Genomic DNA, 27,359 nt, shown 5'->3' on the forward strand with positions numbered 1-27,359 from the left:
GGGCCTGCTGCCTTGTGGGGGGATTGATTCTCCTCAGGACTTTGTGTACATCAGCTGATGGGACAGTCAGTGGGGGGGTCTTGCATGTTCTGAGAGTGTGAGAACCTTCTGTGTCTCACTATTGGAGGTCTCAAAGTGGGAATAGAATAGAGCTGTTCAGGTAGGGAGATGGTGTTTATTTCTGTGGTAGTTAGTGCCTTTATGGTCTGTGATCTGTTGTAGGCCATGCTCCTGGCATCAGCAGTAGAGTAGTAGCCTTCCAGCTTCTGTTTGTATTGCTGCTTTGTCTCTCTAGTTGTTTTCCGCAATTCGTACTTTTCTGTTTTTTACTCCTCCCTATTGCCTGATCTAAATGCAAGACGGCAAGCACACAGCATGTGTTGTACTTTAACTTTTCATCCAGGGCTTCTGGTTTGAATGTTTTCTGACCTCTATGGTGGGTACTGTAGTATCAGTGCAAGTACTGATGTAACAATTCACACATTTAGCATACTCCTCTGTTTTATAAAATAAACTTCTTGTGTGGCTGCAGCTTTAAACACCTTGTTTCTGTGTGTAAAACAGTCGTGCATAATGCTCTCAGTATCTGTGGACAAGTTTGACTTCTTTAATCACGGGGGTAATCTGCTTGCGTCTTTGTCTGTAGGCTGGGAACAGGAACAAAGATGTGGTCTGGGGGGAAAAAAAGTCCAAAGTAGGGGTGGGGGCAGTTTTGAAGGCATGCTGGATGTTACTGTACACATGACCCAGGGTCTTCTGGTCTCTTGTGGGGTATTCACATGCTGGTAATATTTTGGTAGCACAGCCTGTAAATTGCAGAGCTTGAAGTCTCCCGCGATGATAAACGGCATCAGGGTGTGCGGTTTCCTGAGTGTCGGTGACATCATGAAGTAAACCGAATGCTACTGATGAGTTAGCGTGTGGTGGGATCTTAACGGCGGCTAAAAACGCAGGACTGATTTCCCTTGGTAGGTAGAAGAGTTTATATTTCAACATTAGCAGTTCCACATCTTGTGAACAAAGCCTGTGTACAGTCTGTATGTCGACACACCATGCATTGTTTAAAAAAAACATGCGCACCCCCCCCCCCTTTATCCTTACCAGAGGCAACATTGCAGTCTCTTCAGTGAACAGAGTGGGTCTGTAGCTGCACTGCTGAGTCTAGTACACTAGCTGAAACCCATGTCTCCATGAATATTAGGGCGCAGCAGTCTCTTATTTCACATTGTGTTATCCTGGTTCTATTTTCCAGTGACTGAACATTAGCTAGCAGGAGGCTCAGTAGCGGTGGTTGATTAGCACAAGCTTTTAGCCTAGCATGAAAGCCCCTCTCCTGTGCCTCAGCAGGGGTCTCTTCCAGTTGCCTTCCTCACTCAAGTGCAGTGCTTGAGGGCCTTCTCGGAGGCAGGGGTAGCTTGGTGTTTAGCAAACGATGTAGTCTAGGTCCAGAGGTATAAAGCCAGTGAATACTGTGTTGTGCTGCAGCCTGACGATGTCCAACAGTGCCTGCTTGTCATAAACCAGCAGTGCAGGAAATTTCCCACGGTTACTAAAAACTAAATAAATAAAAATACAAGCAAAAACTCAGCATAGCAGAGCAAGCAAAGATGTTCACCATGGAGGGCCCCATCATCCCATCCCTTTCATTGTGCTGCAGGCTTAGTGTTGCTTGGTTTGTGCTGTTGACATATACTACACATTGGGACATGCTCCCATACATCTCTCCTCAGATGGCCACCAGGCCACTTCCAATATATCCTATAGAGTGCCTTCACTCTTCCAAGCTGTGCATCCATTCGGTTGTCATGGAAGTAATGAAGAAACTGACCCACAAGTGCCTTAGGCACTACAAGCTGATGCTTCATCCCTTCTCCTTTGCTGGGATTCTTAAGTACAAGACACCATGTTTTATTTCCCATCCAATTCTTTCAGCCTGTTGCTCTTTCGGTAATTCTTCACTTCACCATTTGCACATACTTATCAAGGCATTGGGCTTGTACAATCTCTGCAAGCAATGTTGGTGTATCTGTAGCGTAAGATGGCTTATGTGCCATATACGAAGCCAACATCCCTCCAGTTAAAGAATTTGTGGTCCTGGAAAGAGCATCTGGTACTACAGTCATACATCTGTGTCAATGATGAACACAGAAGTGGAATAATTGTAGTTTGAGTCCACTGAGTTAACCTGAAGGTGGTTCTCGGGAAGTTAAAATCCCAGGTTGAAGCAGCATCATCCGTTTACACATCAAAAGGAGCTCCCTCCAGATAATCTCACCATTTTTTTCTACCGGCCATACCACTAGTTGGCACTCCTTCTTGGATGTGGAGAAATTGTACTGTGCTCCTTTAAGACCTCTGGAAGCATAGACAATGACTTTTTCTCCTTCTGAGGTTGACTGGGTCAGCACCCCTTCTAAACCAATGGAGCTGGCATCAGTGTGGAGCTGGAATGGAGGGCAAAAATCTGGCCGTGATAGAACAGGAGGAGATGGGAGGGCAGATTTCAGTGCCTCCATACTCTGTCGACACTCTTCTGTCCACTCCTATTTTACACTATGTTGCAGTTGTTTAAGGGTGCTGCCAGATCTGCAAAGTGGGGAATGAATTTGTGATACCAGCCCACAAGCCCCAAGAATCTCTTTAGGGAAGTCATATACAGACGTCTTTTCGGGGTTAACCTCCACTCCCTTTTCGGAGACTATATGGCCCAAGAAATGTATCTGAGACTTTGAGAAATCTGAAAAATTTAATATTGAAAAATTGGAAGAATTCAGGTTCAAGGTCAGATGAGCATCAAGTTTGCTGAAAACTGCATCCAGGTCTTTGAGATGTTGCTGGTGACTAGAGGAGTACGCTATGATGTCATCAATGTACACGAAATAGATATAACCTCACTGATCAGTATGTACTCTCTCCATCAGCCTTTGGAATGTCACTCCAGCATTTTTTAGACCAAATGGCCCAGCTTTGAACCAAAACAGTCTAAATGGTGTGATGACAGCTCTCTTGTCCCTGCTGCTCTCTTCCACTTCCACTTGTCAATAACCCGACTGAAGGTCCAAGATGCTGAAACATGCTGCCCAATGCAAGGATTCTAGGATATCTGGGACATGATTCTTGGGGGGTTGGGCATTCAAACCCTTGAAATCCACACAAAATCTTGGCAGACCATCAGACTTACCTGTGAGGATATCCCCATGATGACTGACATGGTTCAATGACATCTTTTAGCATTTTTTTCCACAAGCTCTGTAATGATTTCCCTTTTAAACAGGGAGACCCTGTAAACTTTGGAGTGCACCAGGTTGCTTTCCACAGTCGGTATGGTGTGCTGGATGACAGTGGTTCTACCAATCTTCTCTGAACACACTTGTAGATGAGGGGCTGTACCTCCTCAGGCAGGCTTTTGAGCAGTTCAGTGGGTGGTGAATGGTGCCTGGGTGAGCTTGCTGATTGGTGTTGAGGACATAGCTACATACAGGTTGACATTGGATACCAGGCCTTTTCTGCCTCTAATCCATGTCAGCTGGTCGGGAGGTCAGTTAAGGAAGGGGAAGAATGACCACTTCCCACTCAGCTTCAATCCATAAATCCATTCAGCCACATTAATCTATACCCCTGTCTTTTCCATGAAGTCCAGACCAAGGATCAGGGGAAAAGCCAAATGGTTGTCAGCCATGATGTGTGTCTCCAAGCTCCATATTGTTCTGTGCCCCACATAGTTCCGCTTCACCATCCCTTCGGTGGGATTTCCCATCAGCCAATGCAAATGGCCGTTTGTCCCCTACAACTATTTGTTCCCTAGGGCTGGCTAATTTCCTCCATAGGCTCCTCTGCATCAAGGTGTAGGAGCATCCTGTATCCACCACAGCTTCACCCATGAATCCACCAGTCTCCATGGGAACCACCAGTAGGCTAGGCTGTTCCATCTCAACCAAAATCATGTGATGGGTAGGAATGGTGTCATGGCCGTTTTTAAGCTTTTGGGTTTGCTTTTTCCTTGTTTTCTCAGGAGCATTTTTGCCTTGTTCAGACTGCAGGAAAATTTGTATTTGTTTCATAAATCAGATCTTTAAGACAGACTCTCCGCACTGTTATTTACAAGTGATCAAATCGGATTTGTGTATCCAGACATCACCAACCTATCTGCATGGGTTGCTGTGGTAATGACATAGGTGTGAGTAACTACCTACGCTGGTGACGCAGTTTACCAACGCAGAAGCATGAGAAATGGAGTTCATCATCTCCCTCTCCGAACAATCATGCTGTCAAGTCATGGTGCAGAACTCCTCTATTGCACCAGATAAACTCAGCAACAAAGGAGGCTGGTATACATTGCGATGTTCAGTGCAACAGACATGTCAGGCTCCACCGTTATCATGGATTTGACGTTGGCATTGTGTGTCGCGTTGCGAGTGATGCAAAAGACAGTTTGAAATCCAATTTGGGCGGCTAGAGCATCCAGACTTAGAAGCAGCTGTAGAAATCTGATTGGAATCACATTTCAAACCACCTCCAAATGTGGTTGAGATCCAATTTGCAAAAATTGCATTGCATGCAGCTTTTTGTTTTCCAGACTTTGTAAAATCAATCTGGATACAATCTGGATATACCAAAAAAAATGGATTTGGGCTGGCAGTTTGAACAAGGCCTTAGACCAGGGATGGGCAAACTACGGCCTGCAGGCCACATAGGGGTTGGGCTGTTTAATCCGGCCCGTCGGGCATTTAAATTAATACTATAATTAATTTAAATGACTGGTATTCGCTATTTTTTTCCCTACAGTACGTTATGGTTGGTTTATAGATTTCCACAGTTCTCTTAAATCCTAGTCTGCTCTTTTAAATTTCTTCACATTGTCTGAGTAGATAACTTTACAAAGCCTTCTTCTCACAATGAATCTCTTTAACACCAAAAGAAATTTCTCAGTTGTCTGATCCAATACTAATTCTCAATGCACTGCTCTAGTAATGACACACATGAAAAGCACAATATATGCCTTTTTTTGACAGACCATCTGCTTTTACATACAATGGCCCTGCAAAGTCTACTCTGGTAACTTCAAATGGCAGAGCTTCAGTGATTCTGTCTCTTGGTAAGGGTGCAGTAACTTGCTGAGCTGGCTTCACCTTCAATCTTTTACAGACTAGACAATGTACTAAAATCTGTTTAACCAGCTGCCTGCCTGTGAGAATCCAACATGTCTCTTTTATCTCAACTAGTGTATCCCTTACTCCAGAATGCATGACCTTTTCATGGTAATACTGAACTAATAATTCTGAGTACCTGCCCTTTGTGGGCAGCACACAAGGGTGTCACTCTCTGAAATGCAAATTGGCTTGTTGAAGCCTCCCTCCTACACAAAACGAGGCTATTCACATCTAAGAACGGTTTCATTTCTTTGATTTTTGAATCTCAGTTTACATCACATCTGAATTTTAGCAGATTACTTTCTTTGCTAAAGCTATGTTCCTGAGTTACTTTTACCCGATACATTTCAGCTGCAATAAGCCCCTCAGCGGTAAGCTCTCCCAGAGTTTTTGGACCCGAGCGTGCATTAGCTACAAACCTCTTAACCCATGCAGTTACTCTAAACACTGTTTTTAGCCTACTGTACCTGTCTAGGTCTAACAGTGGTTCAACTGGCTCAGTGCTATAAGCTGTACTGCAACCTGGAACTTAGTCCTAAGCTCAGTGTCAATGTTGTCCATGTCAGTATTTTCTATGGAGTCTGCAGTCAATAGAAAGGTAGGTCCATTCCACCACAGCTGATTCTGCAGCACACTTCTCTTTTGTGTTTTGTTTTCCTTTTAAAATTTCCAACAGTCCCTTTAAATCAAACACAAAGTCATCCTTTTCTGGACCCCACACTAGTCCCGATACTTTCAATACATCCCCACTTGAGTCTGGCTCTGTTATACATTGCATTGCATTCTCCTCCTGTTTTGCTCTTAGATCTGGCGAGTTTGTCATCCATTTGCACAGATTCATGCCAGCAGCCGACAATGTCCCTTGCACCAGTGGTGACTGAGTGGGCTTCTTCCACATCACATGAGCTTGCAATGAGATCATCCACATACAATGATTCCCACAACGCCTTTACAGTTTTAGGTTGCTCTGTCTTGTACTGTTGGAGGTGCTTCCTAATAGTTGCTGCTAGAAAGAACTGGCTAGGCAAGACTCCAAATACGACTCTGTGCATTCTCATAATGCGCAACTCATTATCACAGTCATTAATTGTAGGCCCATGCAACCACAGGAACCTAACAGCATATTTGTCTCCATCAGCTAGTGCGCTCTGCAGAAAAGCCTTACTGATATCAGCTGTGTAGGCTATCTTGTGTAGTTTGAACTTAATTAGCACATTCATCAGGTCCAGGTTTTGGTTTGGCCTGGTCAGTGAGCAGTCTGTTAGGGATGGGCAACAGTTCTCATGTGATGATGCATCAAACATGATTCTTAGTTTGGTGGTTGCCTTATCTTCTCAGAGAACTGCATGATGATAAAGATAATATTTCCGTCTCCATTTTCTCTGGTGTTGTGTCATTTACAGGAATATCCTCACAAATTCCCTCCTGCAGATATTCTTGAATCACCTTATTTTACCCTTCATGAAGAGTTACATCAGCCTTTAGAATTTTGTTTAAAATTTCAAACCTTTTCTTGGCGACCCTGAAGTTTTCAGGTAGATCTGATTTGTCTCGTCGCCATAGTAGCTTAACTTGGTAGCATGCATTTTTAAAGGTTACAGTCTACTTTAAGTTCCCAATAGCCTCTGTCTCCTCTGGGCTTTCAGTTTTTTCATTAACAATGCCTAGGGACTCAATTTCCCAGAAAGCGTGCAACTCCTTTGAGACTTCAGTTTCCTCCTCTAAACTAATGTGCATGCATGTGGTTTCTGGCATGCTAGACACAGAGTCTGGTCCATGCACAACCCATCCAAATATGCTTTCTAAAGCTACCAGGGATCATCTCAGCTGTTCCCCATCTGCAGTCACTTCAAACCCTACAAGAACCTGGTCTTCACTCAACTCATTGCCAGATCTTCCCATAACATTCCTGTGACCTGTTGTGCAGAGCCGGCTTGCCTGCCAACCAACCTTCTCGAACTATACTTTGGCTTTTGAACTCGGACTACTCCTCGATTCCCTTTTGTCTACGGACTTGGTACTTTTGCTGGTTCACGCACACTTACACAACACCCAACGCTCCATTCACATATTACACACACTCAGGATAATTTACACTAACACATAGCTAGACACATTACCTCCTGTCACTACACATAGCATATTCACACACCCCACAAACAAAACAACCTGAGCACCATACACATCCCACATTTCTCTCTCCCTTATTATTTTCTGTCTTTACTTTAATTTTTCAATAAACGTTAGTAAGAGTCCTCCGCCTCCCGAGTGGTCGTCTGGATCCTCCTGTACAACCCGTAACACAAAGTTCAAAGTAATTCCTTTTCCCGGGTTTTGACACCCAAAAATGTAGTGGAAGATATTAATAACTGCATGTACAAGTGTTGAACGTTCCAAAAGCACTTTACTGACTCTTCAGTTTTAAATAAAACAGGTTTTGACACAAACTCTTCAACCTACTTCGCTTTTTCTTCTTTAACCGCGCCGTCAGAAATCACTCACGCCATCCGCGGAGGTGTAGCGGTCTAAGCATCGGCTTTGTGTCAACGCAGTTGCTCACTGGGGACCAGGGTTCGCACCTCGGTTTTGTCAGATCCGACTATGGGCGGATGCGATAACGCAGCAATAATTGGCAACACTGTCTTCGGGAGGGGGGCGGAGTCGGCTTGCGTTCGTCACATGAATGCCTCTGTGTGTGTGTGTCAGAAAAAGCAGTGGTTCGGCCTGGATTCGCCTTGTCACGGAAGTGGCGAGGCGTCTCCTTCGAGACTGCCGGCCGGAGAAATGCAGTTGGCGAACTCATACAGTATGAGGGTGGGTGTTTGAACTAGAATAGGGATCGACTGGCCACTAAATTGGGAGAAAAAGGGAAAATCAGAGAGAAAAAAAAGAAAGAAATCACTCACTCTAGGCGCCAATCAGGAAGGAAGTATTCTGGCAGAGATGCACCTCAAAATAAAAGTCTGTATCATAAAATAATAATACAGCAAGGATTTCTCATGTAAACATGCTTGTCAAACACAAGCATACTTCAATCAGCCGTATTTACTAGGAGCTATAGGTGGCCGCCGATTTTTGGCAAACTTTTAAATTTCGTATTATATCTCAACAGTAATCGATAATACTCAAAAAATAAGACGTTTGACACCGAAATGAAAAAGAAAAAAAACCTGTCATTCCTGTAAGGGGCAGGAGCCAAAACAACGATATCCAATCAAACGAACGACCAAGTCAAATGATTGGAACAAGCGAGCTGTCTATCAAACCCTCAGTGACACGCACATAACAGTTGCATGTACACAAAGGCCAGTTGCTAACACATAGCTGCTTGCTAGCTACCTAGCTTGACAGCAGTGAGTGCTAACAACAGACATGTTCGTTGTTTATGTTTATTATAATAATAAAGTTAGTTTTCTCTTTCATGTGTGACATCCATTGGGTACAGCTAATTCGGCTCCACTCAGAATGATGCTTGTCTCAGGTGAAATGCTTTCGCTTCAATCAGCTGGTGTGTCCGGCGCGTGCATGTGTTTTCGGGGCGTGGCTTTGGAGGCATCCTGATGCTTTCTGACTGGGAAGGGCGGTGTCGAATTTGGTTTAAGGATTTGAAAATATTTCTAAGTTCTGCCCAAAATCAACGGCCGCCTATTGCTCCTTTAATATTAACTTATTCACAATTTTAATTCACAACAGTCACTAATCTAAGGTGAAAACTGGTCAAATGCTTGAGATGACCAGGGTGTGCTAGAGAATGTATTTACTCAGTTCCTTTTTCAATTTCTAATCACTCCTCGGCATACACTCTACCACAGCCTGCTCAATCTACCTGAAGGATTTTCTTATGGTGTCCTCCAAAGCCTCCAACCTCTGGTCCACATACTCGCTAAGGCTCTCCTCTGCTGATTGCACTTTCCATTAAAGTCATTCTCTAACTCACTGACTTTACCCTGGAGAAAACTGTACAGCATGGTTAATTTCCTCAACATCAACAGACAGGATAACAGAATCAGTGTGGTTACTATCATCCTGTTCATCAGATTCCTCCTCTAAATACAGCTCACTCAAGAGAGAAGACATCTCATCAACAGGTTCTCTAAAGGTAAAAAATTGGCCTGGTCTTAAGGGAGAAGTTGAAGATCCCTAGCTAGCCTCACCCTGCATAGGCTGAGCTGTCCATTCCTCAACTTCATCCAGTTCTACATCTCCCATCTCAAAACCAATTCACACCTAAACAACTAACAAAGCAACAATGTAGACACCCATATGGGCCAACATCTGTAACAATCAGCCCATTTTCCAAAGGCTAGGTACCAAAAGAGTTCTGGATACTATTGTTATTTTTGCTATCAGCGTTAGGGTAAAATACTAAATTGTAAGTTTACTCTCCAAAACTCATCCATCCATTATCCGAACTGCTTATCCCACTCTCAGGGTCATGGGGATGCTGGAACCTATCCCAGCAGTCATTGGGCGGCAGGTGGGAAGACACCCTGGATAGGCCGCCAGACCATCACAGAGGGCTGACACACACACACACACACACACACACACACACACACATTCATACCCAGGGGCCATTTAGTATGGCCGATTCACCTGACCTACATGTCTTTGGACTGTGGGAGGAAACCGGAGCACCTGGAGGAAACCCACGCAGATATGAGGAAAACATGCAAACTCCATACAGAGGACGACCTGGTACGACCCCCAAGGTTGGACTACCCCGCAGCTTGAAACCAGGACCTTCTTGCTGTGAGGCGACTGAGCTAACCACTGCGCTACTGTGCCGCCCTCTCCAAAACTCAATAAACAAAAACTTGCTTTCCATTATCAATGCAAACTTCTTCTTTAGGCTGCTCCTGTTAAGGGTTGCTACAGCGGATCATCAATTTCCATCTCTTCCTGTTCTCTGTCACGCCAACAACCTGCATGTCCTCCCTTACCATATCCATAAACCTCCTCTTTGGCCTTCCTCTTTTCTTCTTGCCTGGCAGCTTCATCTTCAGCATCCTTCTCCCAATATACCCAGCATCTCCTCTCCGCACATGTCCAAACCATCTCAATCCTTCCTCTCTTGCTTTGTTTCCAAACTGTCCAACATGAGCTGTTCCTCTAATATACTCATTTTTAATCCTGTCCACCTTTGTCACTCTCAACGAAAATCTTAGCATCTTCAACTCTGCCATCTCAAGCTCCGTCTCTAGTCTTTTCGTCAGTGCCACTGTCTCCAAACCATACAACATAACTGGTCTCACTAACATCTTGAAAACCTTCCCTTTCACTCTTGCTGGTACCCTTCTGTTGCAAGTCACTCCTGACACTTATCTACCCACTCCACCCTGCCTGCACTTTCTTCTTCACCTCTCTTCCGCACTCCCCATTACTTTGAACAGTTGACCCCAGGTATTTAAACTCATCCACCTTCACCACCTCTACTCCTTGCATCCTCGCCATTCCATGGTCCTCCCTCTCATTCACACATATGTATTTCCTCTTGTTCCTACTGACTTTCATTCCTCTTCTCTCCAGTATATACCTCCACTTCTCCAGGCTCTCCTCAACCTGCTCCCTACTCTCACTACAGATCACAAGTCATGTGTGAACATCATAGTTCACAGAAACTCAAGCCTGATTTCATCTGTCAACTTGTCTTATCACCATTGCAAACAAGAAAGGGCTCAGAGCCGATCCTTGATGGCATCCAGTCACTCCAGTCACATCCAGGCATCAGTCACTCATACTGCACATCTCATCACTGTCACACTGCCCTCGTACATATCCTGCATGACTCTTGCATACTTCTCTGCCACTTCCGACTTCCTCACACATTACCACACCTCCTCTCTCGGCAACCTGTCTTATGCTTTCGCTAAATCTAAAAAGACACAATGTAACTCTTTCTGACTTTCTCTATACTTATCCGTCAACACTCTGAAAGCTACTACTACCACTACTTTCGGCTGCTCCCGTTAGGGGTCGCCACAGTGGATCATCCGTTTCCATTTCTTCCTGTCTTCTGCGTCTTCCTCTGTCACACCAGCCACCTGCATGTCTTCCCTCACCACATCCATAAACCTCCTCTTTGGCCTTCCTCTTCTCCTCTTCCCTGGCAGCTCCATATTCAGCATCCTTCTCCCAATATACTCAGCATCTCTCCTCCACACATGTCCAAGCCATCTCAATCTTGCCTCTTGCTTTGTCTCCAAACCGTCCAACCTGAGCGGTCCCTCTAAGATAATCGTTCCTAATCCCGTCCTTCTTCGTTACTCCCAGTGAAAATCTTAGCATCTTCAACTCTGCCACCTCCAGCTCCGCCTCCTGTCTTTTCGTCAGTGCCACTGTCTCCAAACCATATAACATAGCTGGTCTCACAACCATCTTGTAAACTTTCCCTTTAACTCTTGCTGATACCCTTCTGTCGCAAATCACTCCTGACACACTTCTCCACCCACTCCAACCTGCCTGCACTCTCTTTTTCACCTCTCTACTGCACTCCCCGTTACTTTGGACAGTTGACCCCAAGTATTTAAACTCAAATGCCTTTGTCACCTCCACTCCTTGCATCCTGACCATTCCACTGTCCTCTCTCTCATTCACGCATGAGTATTCCGTCTTGCTCCTACTGACTTTCATTCCTCTTCTCTCCAGTGCATACCTCCACCTCTCCAGGCTCTCCTCAACCTGCACCCTACTCTCGCTACAGATCACAATGTCATCCGCGAACATCATCGTCCATGGAGACTCCTGCCTGATCTTGTCCGTCAACCTGTCCATCACCATTGCAAACAAGAAAGGGCTCAGAGCCGATCCTTGATGTAATCCCACCTCCACCTTGAACCCATCTGTCATTCCAACCGCACACCTCACCATTGTCACACTTCCCTCATACGTATCCTGCACCACTCCTACATACTTCTCTGCAACTCCTGACTTCCTCATACAATACCACACCTCCTCTCTCGGCACTCTGTCATAAGCTTTCTCTAAATCTACAAAGACACAATGCAACTCTTTCTGGCCTTCTCTATACTTCTCAATCAACATTCTCAAAGCAAACATCGTATCTGTGGTGCTCTTTCGTGGCATGAAACCATACTGCTGCTCGCTGATCGTCACCTCTCCTCTTAACCTAGCTTCTATTACTCTTTCCCTAATCTTCATGCTGTGGCTGATCAACTTTATACCTCTGTAGTTGTTACAGTTCTGCACATCGCCCTTGTTCTTGAAAATCGGTACCAGTATGCTTCTTCTCCACTCCTCAGGCATCCTCTCACTTTCCAGGATTGTGTTAAACAATCTAGTTAAAAACTCCACTGCCATCTCTCCTAAACATCTCCATGCCTCCACAGGTATGTCATCGGGACCAACTGCCTTTCCATTCTTCATCCTCTTCATAGCTGCCCTCACTTCCTCCTTGCTAATCCGCTGAACTTCCTGATTCACTATCCCTACATCATCCAACCTTCTCTCTCTCTCATTTTCTTCATTCACCAGCCCCTCAAAGTATTCCTTCCACCTTCTTAGCACACTCTCCTCGCTTGTCAGCACATTTCCATCTCTATCCTTGATCGCCCTAACTTGCTGCACATCCTTTGCAGCTTGGTCCCTCTGTCTAGCCAATCGGTACAAGTCCTTTTCTCCTTCCTTAGTGTCTAATCTGTCATACAACTCACCATACGCCTTTTCCTTTTCCTTTGCCACCTCTCTCTTTGCTTTACGCTGCATCTCCTTGTACTCCTGTCTACTTCCTTCATCTCTCTTACTATCCCACTTCTTCTTTGCCAACCTTTTCCTCTGTATAATTTGCTGTACTTCCTCATTCCACCACCAAGTCTCCTTGTCTTCCTTCCTCTGTCCTGATGACACACCAAGTACCTTCCTAGCTGTCTCCCTCACTATTTCTACAGTGGTTGTCCAGCCATCTGGCAACTCTTCACTACCATCCAGTGCCTGTCTTAACTCCTGCCTGAACTCCACAAAACAGTCTTCCTTCTTCAACGTCCACCATCAACACTCTCAAAGCAAACATTGTATTTGTAGTGCTCTTTCCTGACATGAAGCCATACTGCTGCTCACTAGTCATCACCTCTCTTAACCTAGCTTCCACTACTTTTTCCCATAACCTCATGCTGTGGCTGATAAACTTTATGCCTCTGTAGTTACTACAGCTCTGCACATCACCCTTGTTTCTGAAAATTGGTACCAGTACACTTCCTTCTCCACTCCTCAGGCATCTTCTCACTTTCCAAGATTGTGTTAAACAATCCAGTTAAAATCTCCACCGCCATCTCCCCTAAACATCTCCATGCCTCCATAGGTATGTCAACTGGACCAATGGCCTTTCCACTCTTCATCTTCTTCCTAGCTGCCCTCACTTCATCCTTGCTAATCCACCACACTTCCTGATTCACTATCCCCACATCATCCGACCTTCTCTCTCTCTCCCATTTTCTTCATTCATCACCCCCTCAAAGTACTCCTTCCACCTTCTCAACACACTCTCCTCACTTGTCAGCACATTTCCATCTCTATCTTTCATCACCCTAACCTGCTGCACATCCTTCCCAGCTTGGCTCCTCTGTCTAGCCAATAAGTACAAGTCCTTTTCTCCTTCCTTAGTGTCTAACCTCTTATACAACTTGCCATACACCTTTTCCTTTGCCTTTGTGACCTCTCTCTTCACCTTACACCACATCTCCTTGTACTCCTGTCTACTTTCTTCATGTCTCTGACTATTCCACTTCTTCTTTGTCAACCTCTTCCTCTGTATACTTTGCTGTACGTCCTCATTCCACCACCAAGTCTCCTTGTCTTCCTTCCTCTGTCCTGATGACACACCAAGTACCTTCCTAACTACCTCCCTCACTATTCCTGCAGTGCTTACTCAGCCATCCGACAACTCTTCACCACCACCCAGTGCCTGTCTTATCTCCTCCCTGAACTCCACACAACAGTCTTCCTTCTTCAACGTCCACCATTTGATCCATGGCTCTGCCTTCACTGTCTTCCTCTTCTTGGCCACCAAAATCATCCTACAGACCACCATCCGATGCTGCCTAGCTACATTTTCCCCTGTCACCACCACCTTGCATTCTCCAATCCCTTTCAGATCACGCCTTCTACATAAGATATAGTCCACCTGTGTGCACTTTCCTCCACTCTTGTACGTCACCCCATGTTCCTCCCTCTTCTTGAAATATGTATTCACCACAGCCATGCCCATCCTTTTCACAAAATCCACCACCATCTGTCCTTCCACATTCCTTTCCTTGACACCAAACCTACCCGTCACCTCCATTCCCTTCACCAACATGTCCACTGAAGTCTGCGCCAATCACCACTCTCCCCCTTGGGTACACTCTCCACCACCTCATCCAACTCACTCCAGAATTCTTCTTTCTTTCATCTTATACCCAATTTGCAGGGCATATGCGCTTACAACATTCATCATCACACCTTCCATTTCCAGCTTCATACTCATCACTCTGTCCAACACTCTCTTCATCTCTAACACACTCTCAACATACTCTTCCTTCAGGATTACCCCTACCTCATTTCTCCTCCCATTCACACCATGGTAGAACAGTTTGAACCCACCTCCAATGCTCCTGGCCTCACTCCCCTTCCACACGGTCTCTTGTACACACAGTATATCTACCTTGCTTCTCTCCATCATCTGTCATAGACCCTCTCGCAGGGAGTTTTCCCAATACAGACTATTATTAGGCACCGTGCCTCTCATCCACACGACGTATCTAATAGTAGAAACAACAACAACTGAATATCTGGAGTAATATCTGCAATTTGCATCCTATTTGTTGTACTCCCATTGGTTTTGATTCTGATTTGACACCAAGCAATTCTGGCCTCTTGAATGTGAGATCTCTGGGTAGTATGTCCTTTATCATTAATGATTTTATTGTTTCTAATAATCTTGACTTTTTTATGATTACTGAGGCATGGCTGTCCCCCGGGGACACTGTTCCTCTGATTGAGGCTAGCCCCCCTGATTTTGCATATTTTCATATTCCCAGGCCCTCTGGCAGAGGGGGTGGCCTAGCTGCTTTTTGTAAGTTAGGTCTTAAGTGCCATCCTGTTACTTTTGGTAATTTTATCTCATTTGAGGTTGTATGTTTTTTAATCACTGGCCCTCCCCCTTTAATCTGCATCTTAATCTATAGGCCCCCTAATTCAGTTAGAGAGTTTTCTGACCTTTTATCTATTGTCATGTCAAAATATGACAGGGTGCTTATTCTTGGCTATTTTAATATTCATGTTTGTTGTCCTTCCCATTCCCTCACCTCACATTATTTGGATCTTATAGATTCTTTTAACCTCATTCAATCTGTTAAAGGGGCCACACATTCCAAAGGCCATATTTTATACCTTATAATCTCATCTGATTTCTCTCTTGAATGTATCTGTATCTGACCATAAAGCTGTCATTTTCAAAGTCCCACTACAACTCGCTATTCCTAGTCACTATCCTAAAACACGCTCTCGCATTCTCAATGGTGGCCCTGCAGTTAAATTCTGTGATGCTTTTAATTCATCATCCTTTAATCCCTCTTTATCCTCCTCAATCCAGATGCACTATTAAATTCATTCAATGATCAGTGCCTATCCATCCTCGACCAAACTGCACCGTTTAAAACTAGGAAACAAAAATCGAATAACCTCCCCTGGCTGAATGATCATATTCATGCCCTTAGAAGACTCTAGAAAATCAGAACGACAATGGAAGGTCAACAAGTCCGAATTAGCACATAACACCCTTCAAAACCAAATGTTAATTTATCAGAAGGCAGTTAAGGATGCAAGATCAACATACTGGTCTGAACTAATACCAAGAAATAACCACAATCCTCAACCTCTCTTCAGGGTAATTGATTCTGTTATTAATGGCCCCTCCACTTCTCTTTTTGAGCCCGATTTTGTCCAAAAAAATTCTCATTCATTTTGTAAATAAGGTGGAGTATTATTTGGTCCCAAATCCAGCCAGGCTCTTGCATTCGTTCCTTTCCCCATGTTAATTCTGCCTCTTTCACCCAGTTTCAACCATTACAATTTCAGTTTTAGAGAGTACAGTGTCCAATATGAACTCCTCCTCCTGCATCTTAGACATTATTCCCACTAAGCTGCTCAAAGAGGTATTTTCAACTATCAGCCCTGTTATTCTGCAAAATCTTAATAATCCTCTGGCCTCTGGTTCTTCTCCAGACAGTTTTAAGCATGCCATTGTTCACCCATTGCTGAAGAAACCTAATTTAGATCACCTGTCCCTAAGTAACTACAGACCAGTCTCCAAATTTTCTTTTCTATCCAAGGTTCTGGAGAGGATAATTTCTTCTCAATTGATTTCTTTTATGAACACTAATACTGTTTTTAATAGTTTCCAGTCTGGTTTTAGAGCACTTCCTAGTACCGAGACAGCTCTAGTTAAGGTCACTAATGACCTACTACTAACTGCAGACAGAGGTGACTGCTCAATTTTAGTTCTTTTAGATTTAAGTGCTGCCTTTGACATAGTCGATCACAACATCCTCTTACATCACTTAGAGATGTGGGTTGGCATCAAGGGCTTAGCTCTTAGCTTATTACGCTCTTACCTCACCAACCGAACTTTTTCTCTTGTTCTGGGTAACTCTACCTCCTCGGTGGCTCAGTTGAGTTGTGGTGTCCACAAGGCTCAGTTCTTGGCCCCCTTCTCTTTTCTTTAAACATGCTGCCCCTTGGCCAGGTTATTCAAAATCCTGATGTGCACTACCATTTTTATACTCAGTTATACATACCACTAAAACCAACAGATCGCCCTAGTGCCCTAGCAAATCTCACAACTTGCCTCTCTGACATTAAATCCTGGATGTCCCAAATTTTTCTCAACATTAAAGATGGTAAGTCTGAGGTCATTCTGTTCGGTTCCAAAAATTCCATCAGCCCTTTTGTTACTAATCTTGGTAGTCTGTCAGGTAGTCTTAAGCAGGCTGCTGGCAATGTTGGGGTAATATTTGATGCTAACCTCATTTTTAATAATCAAATCAAACATGCTGTTCAGTCATGCCTTCTCCAGCTCAAGCTTATCTCCAAAATTAGGTCATTTTTGTCAATTGCCGATCTGCAGTTGTACATGCTTTTATCTATTCTTGGCTTGACTATTGTAATGCACTTAATTCTGGTATCAGCAAGGGCTCCCTCCACCGTATGTAGTTGGTACAAAATGCCGCTACTCGGCTCATTACCGGGACAAAGAGGCATGGAACATATCACTCCTGTGCCTCCCTCCCTACACTGGCTCCCTGTTATGTTTTGAATTGACTTTTAACATTTTATTGCTCACGTTTAAGGCTTTAAATGGTATTGCTCCTGTGCTAGCTCCTACACACATTTGTGATTTATTGACCTGGGATATGCCCCATTGACCAATAAGATGTGCAGATGAGGCCTTGCTGGTTATTCCCAGGTTTCCGTTTGTTACAAAGGGTGATCAGGCTTTAGCGTTAAGAGCTCCCACACTATGGAACTCTCTTACTGTTGAACTAAGACAAACCAAGTCTCTAGCTTCTTTTAAACCTTGTCTTAAAACTTTTCTTTTTATGAAAGCTTTTACAAATGTTTGATGTTTGTTTTTATTTTTACTCTTACTTATTTGGTCTTACTCTTATTTTTGCCTTGTCTGGTTTTATTTTTTTGTAAAGCACTTTGTAACACTGTTTTATAAAAGTACTATACAAATAAAGTTATTATTATATTATTATATCAGCCAGCTCTCGCTCTCTCAGGATATGATTGACAATATACAAGGTAGATCTAACCCTTCAGGGCTTTAACACTTTAGATCAACCATTTAAACATATATATGCTTTTATGCTTGTGGCAATGCCACAATAGCATGGATGAGGATAACAAATTCTGTTCTAATTGCAGTGGGTATTGCTGAAAATATAAATCCTTACTGCAGCATTTGATACTATAGACCATAGAATCCCAAATGTTTGAATTATCATAATGGCATCAAGGACAATGCATTGCACTGGTTCAGCTAATTTTTTTTTTCCTTTATGCTTTTCTGTTCACACTGGAAACTCATTTTCAAAAGACAGCATATGTGGGTTCCTCATGGTTCAATATTTGGTTCCCCTTTTTTCTTATGGCATCTTTTTAAGAATGTTTTGCTGACATTAACTATTACATATAATTTTTTTAATTAAATAAGGAAAAACATTAAATATGACTGGCCCCCATTAAATACATTTGATTGAGTAAGACTTCAATGGACTTAGCCCTATCTGCTAAAAATGCTAGAAGCTTAGCAAACAAATGATTCTTACTTTGCTTGTGCTAAGCTTAAAAAATGTAAAGCTCTTTTTTAAACGTACCCTCTCAAAAATCAGTTTGAATTAACTGTCTCTTCAGCTCCTCAAACGTATACAACATACAGCAGCTAGGATTTTAACATGTGCCAACACACAAAAAAAACTAATCAAAAATAAAATCACATCAGACCTCAAACATGATCTCACTGATTACCCGTTTGTTCAGAACTAATGTCAAGATCAAGATAGGTCTTTACTCTATTTATATCTCTTATGTCTTAATCACTTATGCATACAAATATAGTTTTTGAATTCTGGGCAAAGGCATTGTTGTCATTCTTACATAAAGACAAAAAAGACTGGGTCTTTGCCATCAGGGTCTGTTGGGTTCTGGAATCCATTTGAGCAGCTCAGAATGGTTGACTTTGCATCTTAGAAACCACTTCTTGAGACATTTTACAAAAGAAATGCTTTAATGTAATATTTCTTCCAAGTCAATGTTTCATTTTGAGGCAATAGTGTGAGTTGTTGAGGCACTTACTTGTTCCTTCGAGTAAAGCAGTCCTTTTTCGTTTTGCATAAGCCCTCAGGTGATTGGACAGGCTAACTCCACTGTGGAAAGTAGCATTACAGTGGATACAAACCTTCCTGTTGAATTCACCTTTCTCTGTTAAAAGACAGATGAAGAAGTCAAGCATTTTTGTTTGTAGTACCACTAAGGTATACTTTTGAGTTGGAGGACATGGCATCAAAAAGTTTGCTTTTACTGCCACATTTTCTGTCATAATCCCAGAAAATCCCCCGTTAGGTGCAGCATAACAAATGTAAATCAAACTTTCTCCTATCTCTGCAATGAATCTCAGCAGGTACTTGCATTAGGTCGTGATGGCCTATTTGTAAGGATAGCCCTCAAAAAACCAGGACTAACATGATATTATTTGATGGTCTGGTTAGTTTACTCAGCAGTGTGACATGATGAAATTGAAAAATATGGTTATTTAAACATATATTTTATTTTATTTATTTTTTTGTAACTGTCAAATTGCAGGATGCTCTCATATAATGCAAGCAGTATTAATGTTTTGCTTGAGGTGCATCATTGGGGAGTAATGGATTACATCTCCAATTAATGGTGAGGACAGAGTTTAATATTCTGGTATTCTAGACCTTAATTTGCTTTAACATTTCCATGACACTTTCTCTTTTTGCAGGGTTAGTGACATATTTTTAAATTTTAGACCCTGCTCAGAGTACACTGGATAAATCACTATGTGTATATGCTCCCCATATTCTTGTGTCGCAGTAACCTGAAAGTTAACAACAGGATTTGGCTATATGGCTATGGAATGTGAATGCAAAAGCTATTTAATTTTTTCCTTCCACTATGTTCCCTCGTAGCTTCCTCACTATTTGGCCACATCATTCAAATACATGTAACAGTTTTGCTGATGACACCAGACGTAACAAGAACAACAATTGTTCATTTTTTTTAAGGATTCCTCAGTGGCTTAGTTAACTTTAAAAACAATAGTATGTCAGAGTTTGACCGCTACAAAAATTATACTTACCTGATATTGAGTTTGGCAATGAAGTGGCAACTCTTGATCCTGTACTGTGCTCACTGTTTGAAGAAACTGCTAAGGTGTTTTTTGAAATATGAGAGGAACCCTTTAATTTGGAATCCTCTTGACACTTCCTCTTTTTTAGAATTCCTATCAAGGCACTCGCACTCAGGTTTGCCCCTTTAACTTCCAGCTTAGTCTCTAGTTTTTTTTCTGATGCCACTCCTGCTAATGAAAACTTGGGCACCTGTGGTTTGGCATCACTGTAGACAATTGGAATACTGTTCTTTTTCGAGATTTCAATGGGTGAGGGTGTTAAACCATCAGTGCTGGCCAGCTTGGCGGAAGCACCAAGCTGAAAATGATTCCGTTTTTTGCCCAGAATTTGAAGTGCTCTATGGACCTCTTTCTTGTCACGCATCAGCTCCCGGAGTAAGCACAATGGAGACTTTGTCTTTGTTGAAATGTTTTTACCAAGTCGTTTCAGGTGGCCTCGTATGTGGTTTGACTGTCCAGTCTTGTTATCAAATGTGTCCCCACATAACGGACAAGCATGGGTGCTCTTAATGACTTCTGAACTAGACTCCATTTGTAATGCTGTAAATATAACAGGAAATTAAAAATTAAAAAGATATCAAGTTCAAACTACAAATTTTACACTTCTGATTAGTGCACTATACTTGACTAAATTGTGCATTTTTCACAAATGTAACCAAATTCAATGGATCATGCTATAAAAGTTGGGAGCAACAGGATGACAGTACCTCTTTCCAATCGCCTGATAGCTGACATCTTACGTCGAATTCGTGGCCTCTTGTCTTGAGAAGCCACCTGTTCAGGAGACACTACATGGCGTGCATTGTAACTCAGTCCAACTCTATGAAGATGCCCTCTCACATGATTAGACAACCCAACACCAGACTCAAAAACTGCAGGACAATATGGACAGGTTTTGCGATCCAGGTCTAACATAGTCAAATCTTCTGAGAAAGGTTCTTCTGTAGACAATGGTTGGGACTCAAAGCTTTCTCTAAAGACCTCCGTTTCTATGCACTCTTCCTTAATATCTGCATCATTCAGAGCATGCCCTTCAGTATTAATTTTTTCGAACAGCCTCTTAGATGCCTGCAGTGCCCCTCGCATTGACATTCTTCTGCTATAAGTATAAATGTGTGTGTTTTCTTTCTTGATGCTACTGTCAAAAAGAGTAGTGTTGTCATCTGTGTCCTTGAAATGAAAAATGTCTTTGTCTTCACAGTCATCCATTTCCTCTATGTTTAGCCTCTTTGGACTAGGTAAATGTTTTGGTAATTTGAAGCACGAGTCCAGGTCTGTGGTGTTGCGATATGGAGTAGACATTTTTCTCTTAGAGGGTGACTTTTTCATGGCTGACTGTTCAAAGATTGACTTGGGTACATTGTTGCTGCTAAGGTCTTTTTCAGCTGCACTGGCATCAAACTCACAATTTGAGTCAGGATTGGATACTGAGGGCTGTCTACGACACTTTGTGGATGAAATGGTATCTTCAGCCTTGAGGGACAATATTGGCAACTGATTACTGTCACTTTTGTCGCTGTTGGAGTCCAGAGCAGATGCAATGCAATTACTGTTCACTTTTTTCTGTTGCTCCTCAGGTTTCTTGCCATATCTTTGTCTGGACAATAGGACATTAATGGATTTGTCAAGCTTTGATTCTGATAGCTGAGACTTCAAACCTTTGTTGCCAATCTTGTCATTTTTGAAGAGGTCTGAAATATCATTAGAAACACTGGGTGAATGAGCTCTTTTTGTGTTGACCTGACTTTTTATTGAGATTTTAGATGTTAACTCTGAATCCTCAACTGGACTTTTAGAAGTAGGCACCTGCTGCTTCACAGGTGGTTGTGCCATTTTATCACTGTTCTGTGCAGCTTTGTGTTCCTCATAAGACTGGCGGTGACGACGCTGAAGGTGATTTTTAAAAACATTTTTACTAAAGGCTTTATAAGAACAATTGTAACAGGAGAAAACACCCGATTCATCATTGTCAACTTGGTCTTTCTGTTTAACTGGAATAACAGTGTGCTGCCTAATCTCATGTTTCCTAAGGTCCTTCTCAGATGCTGCCTTGAAGTTACATATGCCACAGTCAAAATATCGCTTGGTCTTGTTGTGTGTTTTGGCATGTTGAACAAACATGTTTGGGCTGTTTGTACCAAATGGGCACTGAGGGCAACACAGTTTAGCATTTCCATTCTCCTCCTTCATATCATTCATACCTTTCTCTTCAACAAGTCTCTCACTCTTCTCTGGATGAACCGACATATGCTTAATGAGCGAGCAGCTCTGTTTAAATGACTGTCCACATTCCCGACATATGAAAGGCTTTAGTAACATATTGGGAGTATCCACGTGAGACTTCATATGGCGTTGCAAATGCTGTTCTTTTTTGAAAGAGAGATTGCATTTTGAACAAGGGTAACATGATGGCTTTTCCTCTGAGCAAGAATTAATTGAAAGTCTTCCCTTTAATGGAGAAAGCTTGTGACCTATACTGTTCTCATGCAAATTTCTTGTTGGTGTATTGTATAGAATTTTCTTGATGGCCTTGACAGTTCCATTGGGATACTGTGATACCTTCCCTGTTGCTGAAGATTGTGGGTTGGAATGCTTCCTTAGGTTTCGCACCTTGCTGACGGGAATGGAGTGTGCTTGGTCTTTGTCATCAGATGACTCCTCAGATGATTTGTGGCTCAGATCAGGGTAAAGGTTGTCAGAGGGATCCACCATGACTACCATGTCCATTTTCCGTTTCCTCCTCCTTTGGCTGACAGGAGGAGAAACCTCCTCCGGTGGCTCCTCACCAGGGGATTCATCATTATTCTCCCACAGAAACTGCATGAACTCTTTATGAGGGTCCCAATGAACGTCACCAGCACTGCTAAAATTGTCCAATGAGTTCTCAGGTGACTCCACATCAAATCCCCATATTCCAGCAGTGTCTATTTCTTGCACCGTTTTCAACGGGGTAATGCTTTTTTCCTCCTCCTTCTCAGTGCACAAGCTATTGAGATCATGGGCCTGTGTCGCATGGTGTGAAGAAGGTCCATTTCCCAAGCCAACCGGGGACAACATCTCTGTGTCTGACAGAACATCAAGTACACCATTGTTTTGCTTCAGAGGAGAAGGCTTGCCAAAAGAGTCACTGTAAGAGATTGGCTCCTGCGCCATTCTCACTGGCTCTTGAAGGAAAGTCAGAGCATTCATCTCAGAATCTGCATCTTTGTCATCTTCATCAACACCTGCCAAGCATGACATTTCTGCAGCCGCAACCTGAAAAAGAAAATTGAGTTTTCTTAGAAAATCTTCAACCAAAGGTGGTAGCCTGCATACCAGTGGAAATTTAAGATTTAAGATTCTTTCACAGATATGTGTCTTAGGTAAAACTAATTTAAACTGAGTTTATTGCCCATCCCTATAGAACAGTATTGTTCATAAGCCTGACTCATAGTGGTAATATGTTTTGGTGACAGTCTTTGGCCTTAAAACCTTGGCACAATGCAGTTTAAATTGGGTCTCAAAACTGGGCTATGGCTGACAAAACAAGAAATGACCTATTTTCTAGCCTGGGAACCAGATGAATCTGTGAGCTCATGTTTTACATTTGCTATGGCATATACATTTGGCCACCCTCCCATTCAGACAGACTTCCAGCCGACCTGGTCCGGGTCGGGCCAATCACAACTGTTAATCTATCTAATATGGGGTGGATTTAATAAGATGACGTACAGCCTTATTTTTTCCCCCACCCACATTCCAGGAACTCGTCTCTGATTGGCTAGCACTTGCTGCCTCTGTTGGTTAAGGTTAGGGTGGGGTTAGGGATAGGGTTAGCCAATCAGAGGCAGAGTAGGGCTGGGTCTTCCTGGAGTGCGGGTGGGAAAAAAATAATGCTGACGTACAGAGGAGCACCGTTGGCTGCTGCTGATGTGTAATGATCTGTTGAATCTGCCATCGCGATAGCATTAAATGAGCTGGATGGTATATTTTCTCTAAAAGAACAACAATCAACTGCACTTAAAGCTTTTGTTTTTAAGAAAGACATGTTTGCCGTACTTCCGACAGGATTTGGTAAAAGTTTAAGTGCTACGTCACACATTTTGTTGCTCTGATTGGTTGTAGGTCTATCCAATTGTGTCCATAGGCATTTTGGTGTGCGCCGGTTGATAATGCCCCTTGGAAATCAAAAATGAACTGAGAGGAGCCAGACTAATTAGAATTTGTGAATTCCTCTGGTTCCCAGGCCACCTATTTTCTGAAAACAGCTTTGCTGTAATTTTGTCATGCAACACCATTAAGAGCTACGATAAACTTTTGTGCCAGTCTGAAAAGGTGCTCTTAGCAGTCAAAAATAAACAGTCTGCATCAGTGATTTTTATTGTAATTGAAGCCATTTCTCTTCAAATTTATGTAGCACTAACCATATTTGTTAACATTAAACCAGATCATGCACAGATTATCAGTATTTTCAATTTTCAAATTTGGTTTTCAGATTGTTAGTCATCAAAAGAAAGCTTTGGCAGTATTATCCAGAAATGTGAAATACTCTTCACAGTAACACTATTGAAGCAATAAATGGTGGATCACATTTATGACAAAAAGAAGTGGACCCTAAAAGATTTGGAAAAAGCATGGAGTAATGTTCGACAAGGTATGTATATATCAATAAGCAAGGAAACAAAAACTGATGAGACCAGATGTTGCCAAGTAAATCACTGGGCCAAACTGAATACAAAGTGGTTGTTTTGCAATGTTGAGGATGTGTATTATAGTTGAGGATACTATGTGGGGTACTTTGATAAGATTGCTGACAATGAGTGACAGAGCTGTTAATATCACTGTGGTATTTAGCCTTGTTTTGAGCAAAATGTTGCCTGTGGATCACAACATCTGGGTTACTCCAAGACCCCAAAATGGGCTGTGTCGCCAACAACTAGTTGTCCAGCATGGTTATGGGAGTCAGTGATTGCAGCTGTAGAACAAAGTTGTCAGACACTCATAACCTAACCAGGAGTCAATTTTAAGGAAGCTTTCTAGTTGTGCATGAGGCAACAAAAAGCTCATTTTATGGCTGTCCCTCTAGAGTTGAGGTTGTCCCACACAAAATTGAGCCAACCACCACAGTCAGTCCTCATTCTTTGATTTACAGCAGTAAAAGGTATATTGAATGTTCTTTGTGTTGCTCAGGTGTTTTGTAATGGAATCAAGCAGCAAAGTAAAGGATGGTACATGATATAAAGTGGCTTCCGACCCCTTATTTGCACACTATTGTGTTGCGGATTTAATTTTAAATGGATAAAATTGCCATTTTGCCCATCAATCTACACGCAATAACCCATAATGACAAGGTGAAAACATTTTTAAATTTTTTTGAAAATTTCTTAAAACTCAAAAACTGAAATCTCTCATAAGTATACAGACCCTTTGCTGTGGCACTCCAAATTGTGGTCAGGTGCATCCTGTTACAGACCCTTTGCTGTGGCACTCCAAATTGTGGTCAGGTGTATCCCGTTTACTTTAATTATCCTTGAGATGTGTCTAGAACTTGATTGGAGTCCACCTGTGGCAAATTGAATTGATTGGACATAGTTTAGCAAGGCGCACACCTGTGTATATAAGGTCTCACAATTCACACTGCATATCAGGCCAAAAACCAAGCCATGAAGTCCAAGGAACTCTGTATAACCCCATGACAAATTTATGGCAAGGCATAGATCAGGTCAAGAGTATAAAACCATTTCTAAAGCTCTGCATATTCCCAGGAGCTCAGTGGCCTCAACAATTGTGAAATGGAAAAAGTTTGGAACCACCAGGACTCTTCCTACAATTGGCCGTCCGGCCAAACTGAGTAACCAGGAGAAGGGCCTTGGTCAGGGAGATGACCTATAACCCAATGTTAACTCTAACAGTTTCAGAAGTCCTCTGCAGAGATGAGAGGACCTGCCGGAAGGACGACCATCTCAGCAGCACTCCAACAATCAGCTCTTTATGGTAGAGTGGTTAGACCGAAGGCGCTCTTGAGTGAAAGGCATATGCAGAAGTGTCAGCCCTCATTGTGTTAAGACTGAATTGGGTAAAGACCTGCGAGTCCACCAAGCAAGGACACTGACCGGTAATCCCCTTTTCTACTATTTTCTGTCTTTGCCTGCCTCACCCACAATGTGCTACGAAGACATCCCTGTTATTGAATAAATAACAGGGATGTCTTTGTAGCAGGGTTATTGAATAAATCACATCTGTCATAGACAATGCAACCCTGAAAGCATGTAGTCACTCAGGAAAGTCTCCTCTACTTACTCCTCCTTTACTTTTGGCTTATGGAATTGCCAATCTGCTGTAAATAAAACAGAATTTATCCAAGCACTTGCTAATCTGTCAGACATTCAGGTACTAGCCCTGACCGAAACCTTGATACATCCAGAAAACAGTGCCACACCGGCCACACTGTTGATTCTTCTTTCTCCCACACACCCTTCTGTTGGGTGTGGAGGCAGTACGGGTGTCCTCATTTCCAAAGACTGGAAATTCACTTAGCTTTCTCCGCTAAGCAACAACTCTCCCTTTGAATACCATGCAATCATGGTTACTACTTCTATTAAGCTAATTGTGGTCTATGACTATCAGTGTCTCCTAGCAGCATTCTCCTCCAGCTTAGAAACAGCTAAGACCACTTACTATCAGAACAAGATCTCCACTGATGCTCGAAAAAAAAATTTTGCTTTTAACTCACTCCTCAATCCACCTCCTCCTCTGACTTCCACTCTGCTCACTCCTGACATGTTTGCCTCGTACTTTACTGATAAGGTTTCTGCCATCAGTAACCAGTTCTCTGAGCCTGACTGTCTGCCACTGCCAGCTACCAGTGCCTCACTCACTCATTCTCCCCCCTGACCAAGGAGGAAATCTCCAAGCTTCTGCTGGACTCTCATCCCACTACCTGTTTGCTGGACCCAATACCATCCAATCTCCTACAGACAATTTCCCCCGCACGTAATCCTGCAGTCACACATAATCAACTCCTCGCTTACAACAGTTGTGTTCCCATTGCATTTAAGCAAGCTCAGGTCACTCCACTGCTCAAAAAAATCTACGCTCAACCCAGCCCAGGTTGAAAACTACAGACCGGTTTCACTCCTACCCTTTCTATCAAAAATACTTGAGCGCACGGTCTTTAACCAAGTCTCTGAATTCCTTTCTGAGAACAATCTGTACGATCTGAATCCATCTGGCTTTAAGCGGGGTCACTCTATGGAGACTGAACTCCTGTCGGTAATAGAATCCCTGCATTTTGCTAG

At 42.8% G+C, this 27,359-nt stretch overlaps 1 protein-coding gene across 1 annotated transcript in view; it reads right to left on the reverse strand.

Moving 5' to 3' along the window:
* Window positions 1–25,618, reverse strand: part of znf644a (zinc finger protein 644a) — a 35,028-nt gene extending 9,410 nt beyond the window's left edge. The window contains exons 1-4 of the mRNA XM_056293028.1: window positions 25,486–25,618; window positions 20,790–23,337; window positions 20,032–20,622; window positions 19,005–19,130 (exon numbers count right to left, since the gene is read on the reverse strand). Of these exons, the coding sequence (XP_056149003.1) occupies window positions 19,005–19,130; window positions 20,032–20,622; window positions 20,790–23,322 (3,250 nt within the window). The 5' untranslated portion in view covers window positions 23,323–23,337; window positions 25,486–25,618. The remainder of the gene's footprint in view (window positions 1–19,004; window positions 19,131–20,031; window positions 20,623–20,789; window positions 23,338–25,485) is intronic.
* Window positions 25,619–27,359: the final 1,741 nt, after the last annotated feature.

Source organism: Lampris incognitus, chromosome 14, assembly GCF_029633865.1.
Source record: "Lampris incognitus isolate fLamInc1 chromosome 14, fLamInc1.hap2, whole genome shotgun sequence".
Taxonomy (NCBI): domain Eukaryota; kingdom Metazoa; phylum Chordata; class Actinopteri; order Lampriformes; family Lampridae; genus Lampris; species Lampris incognitus.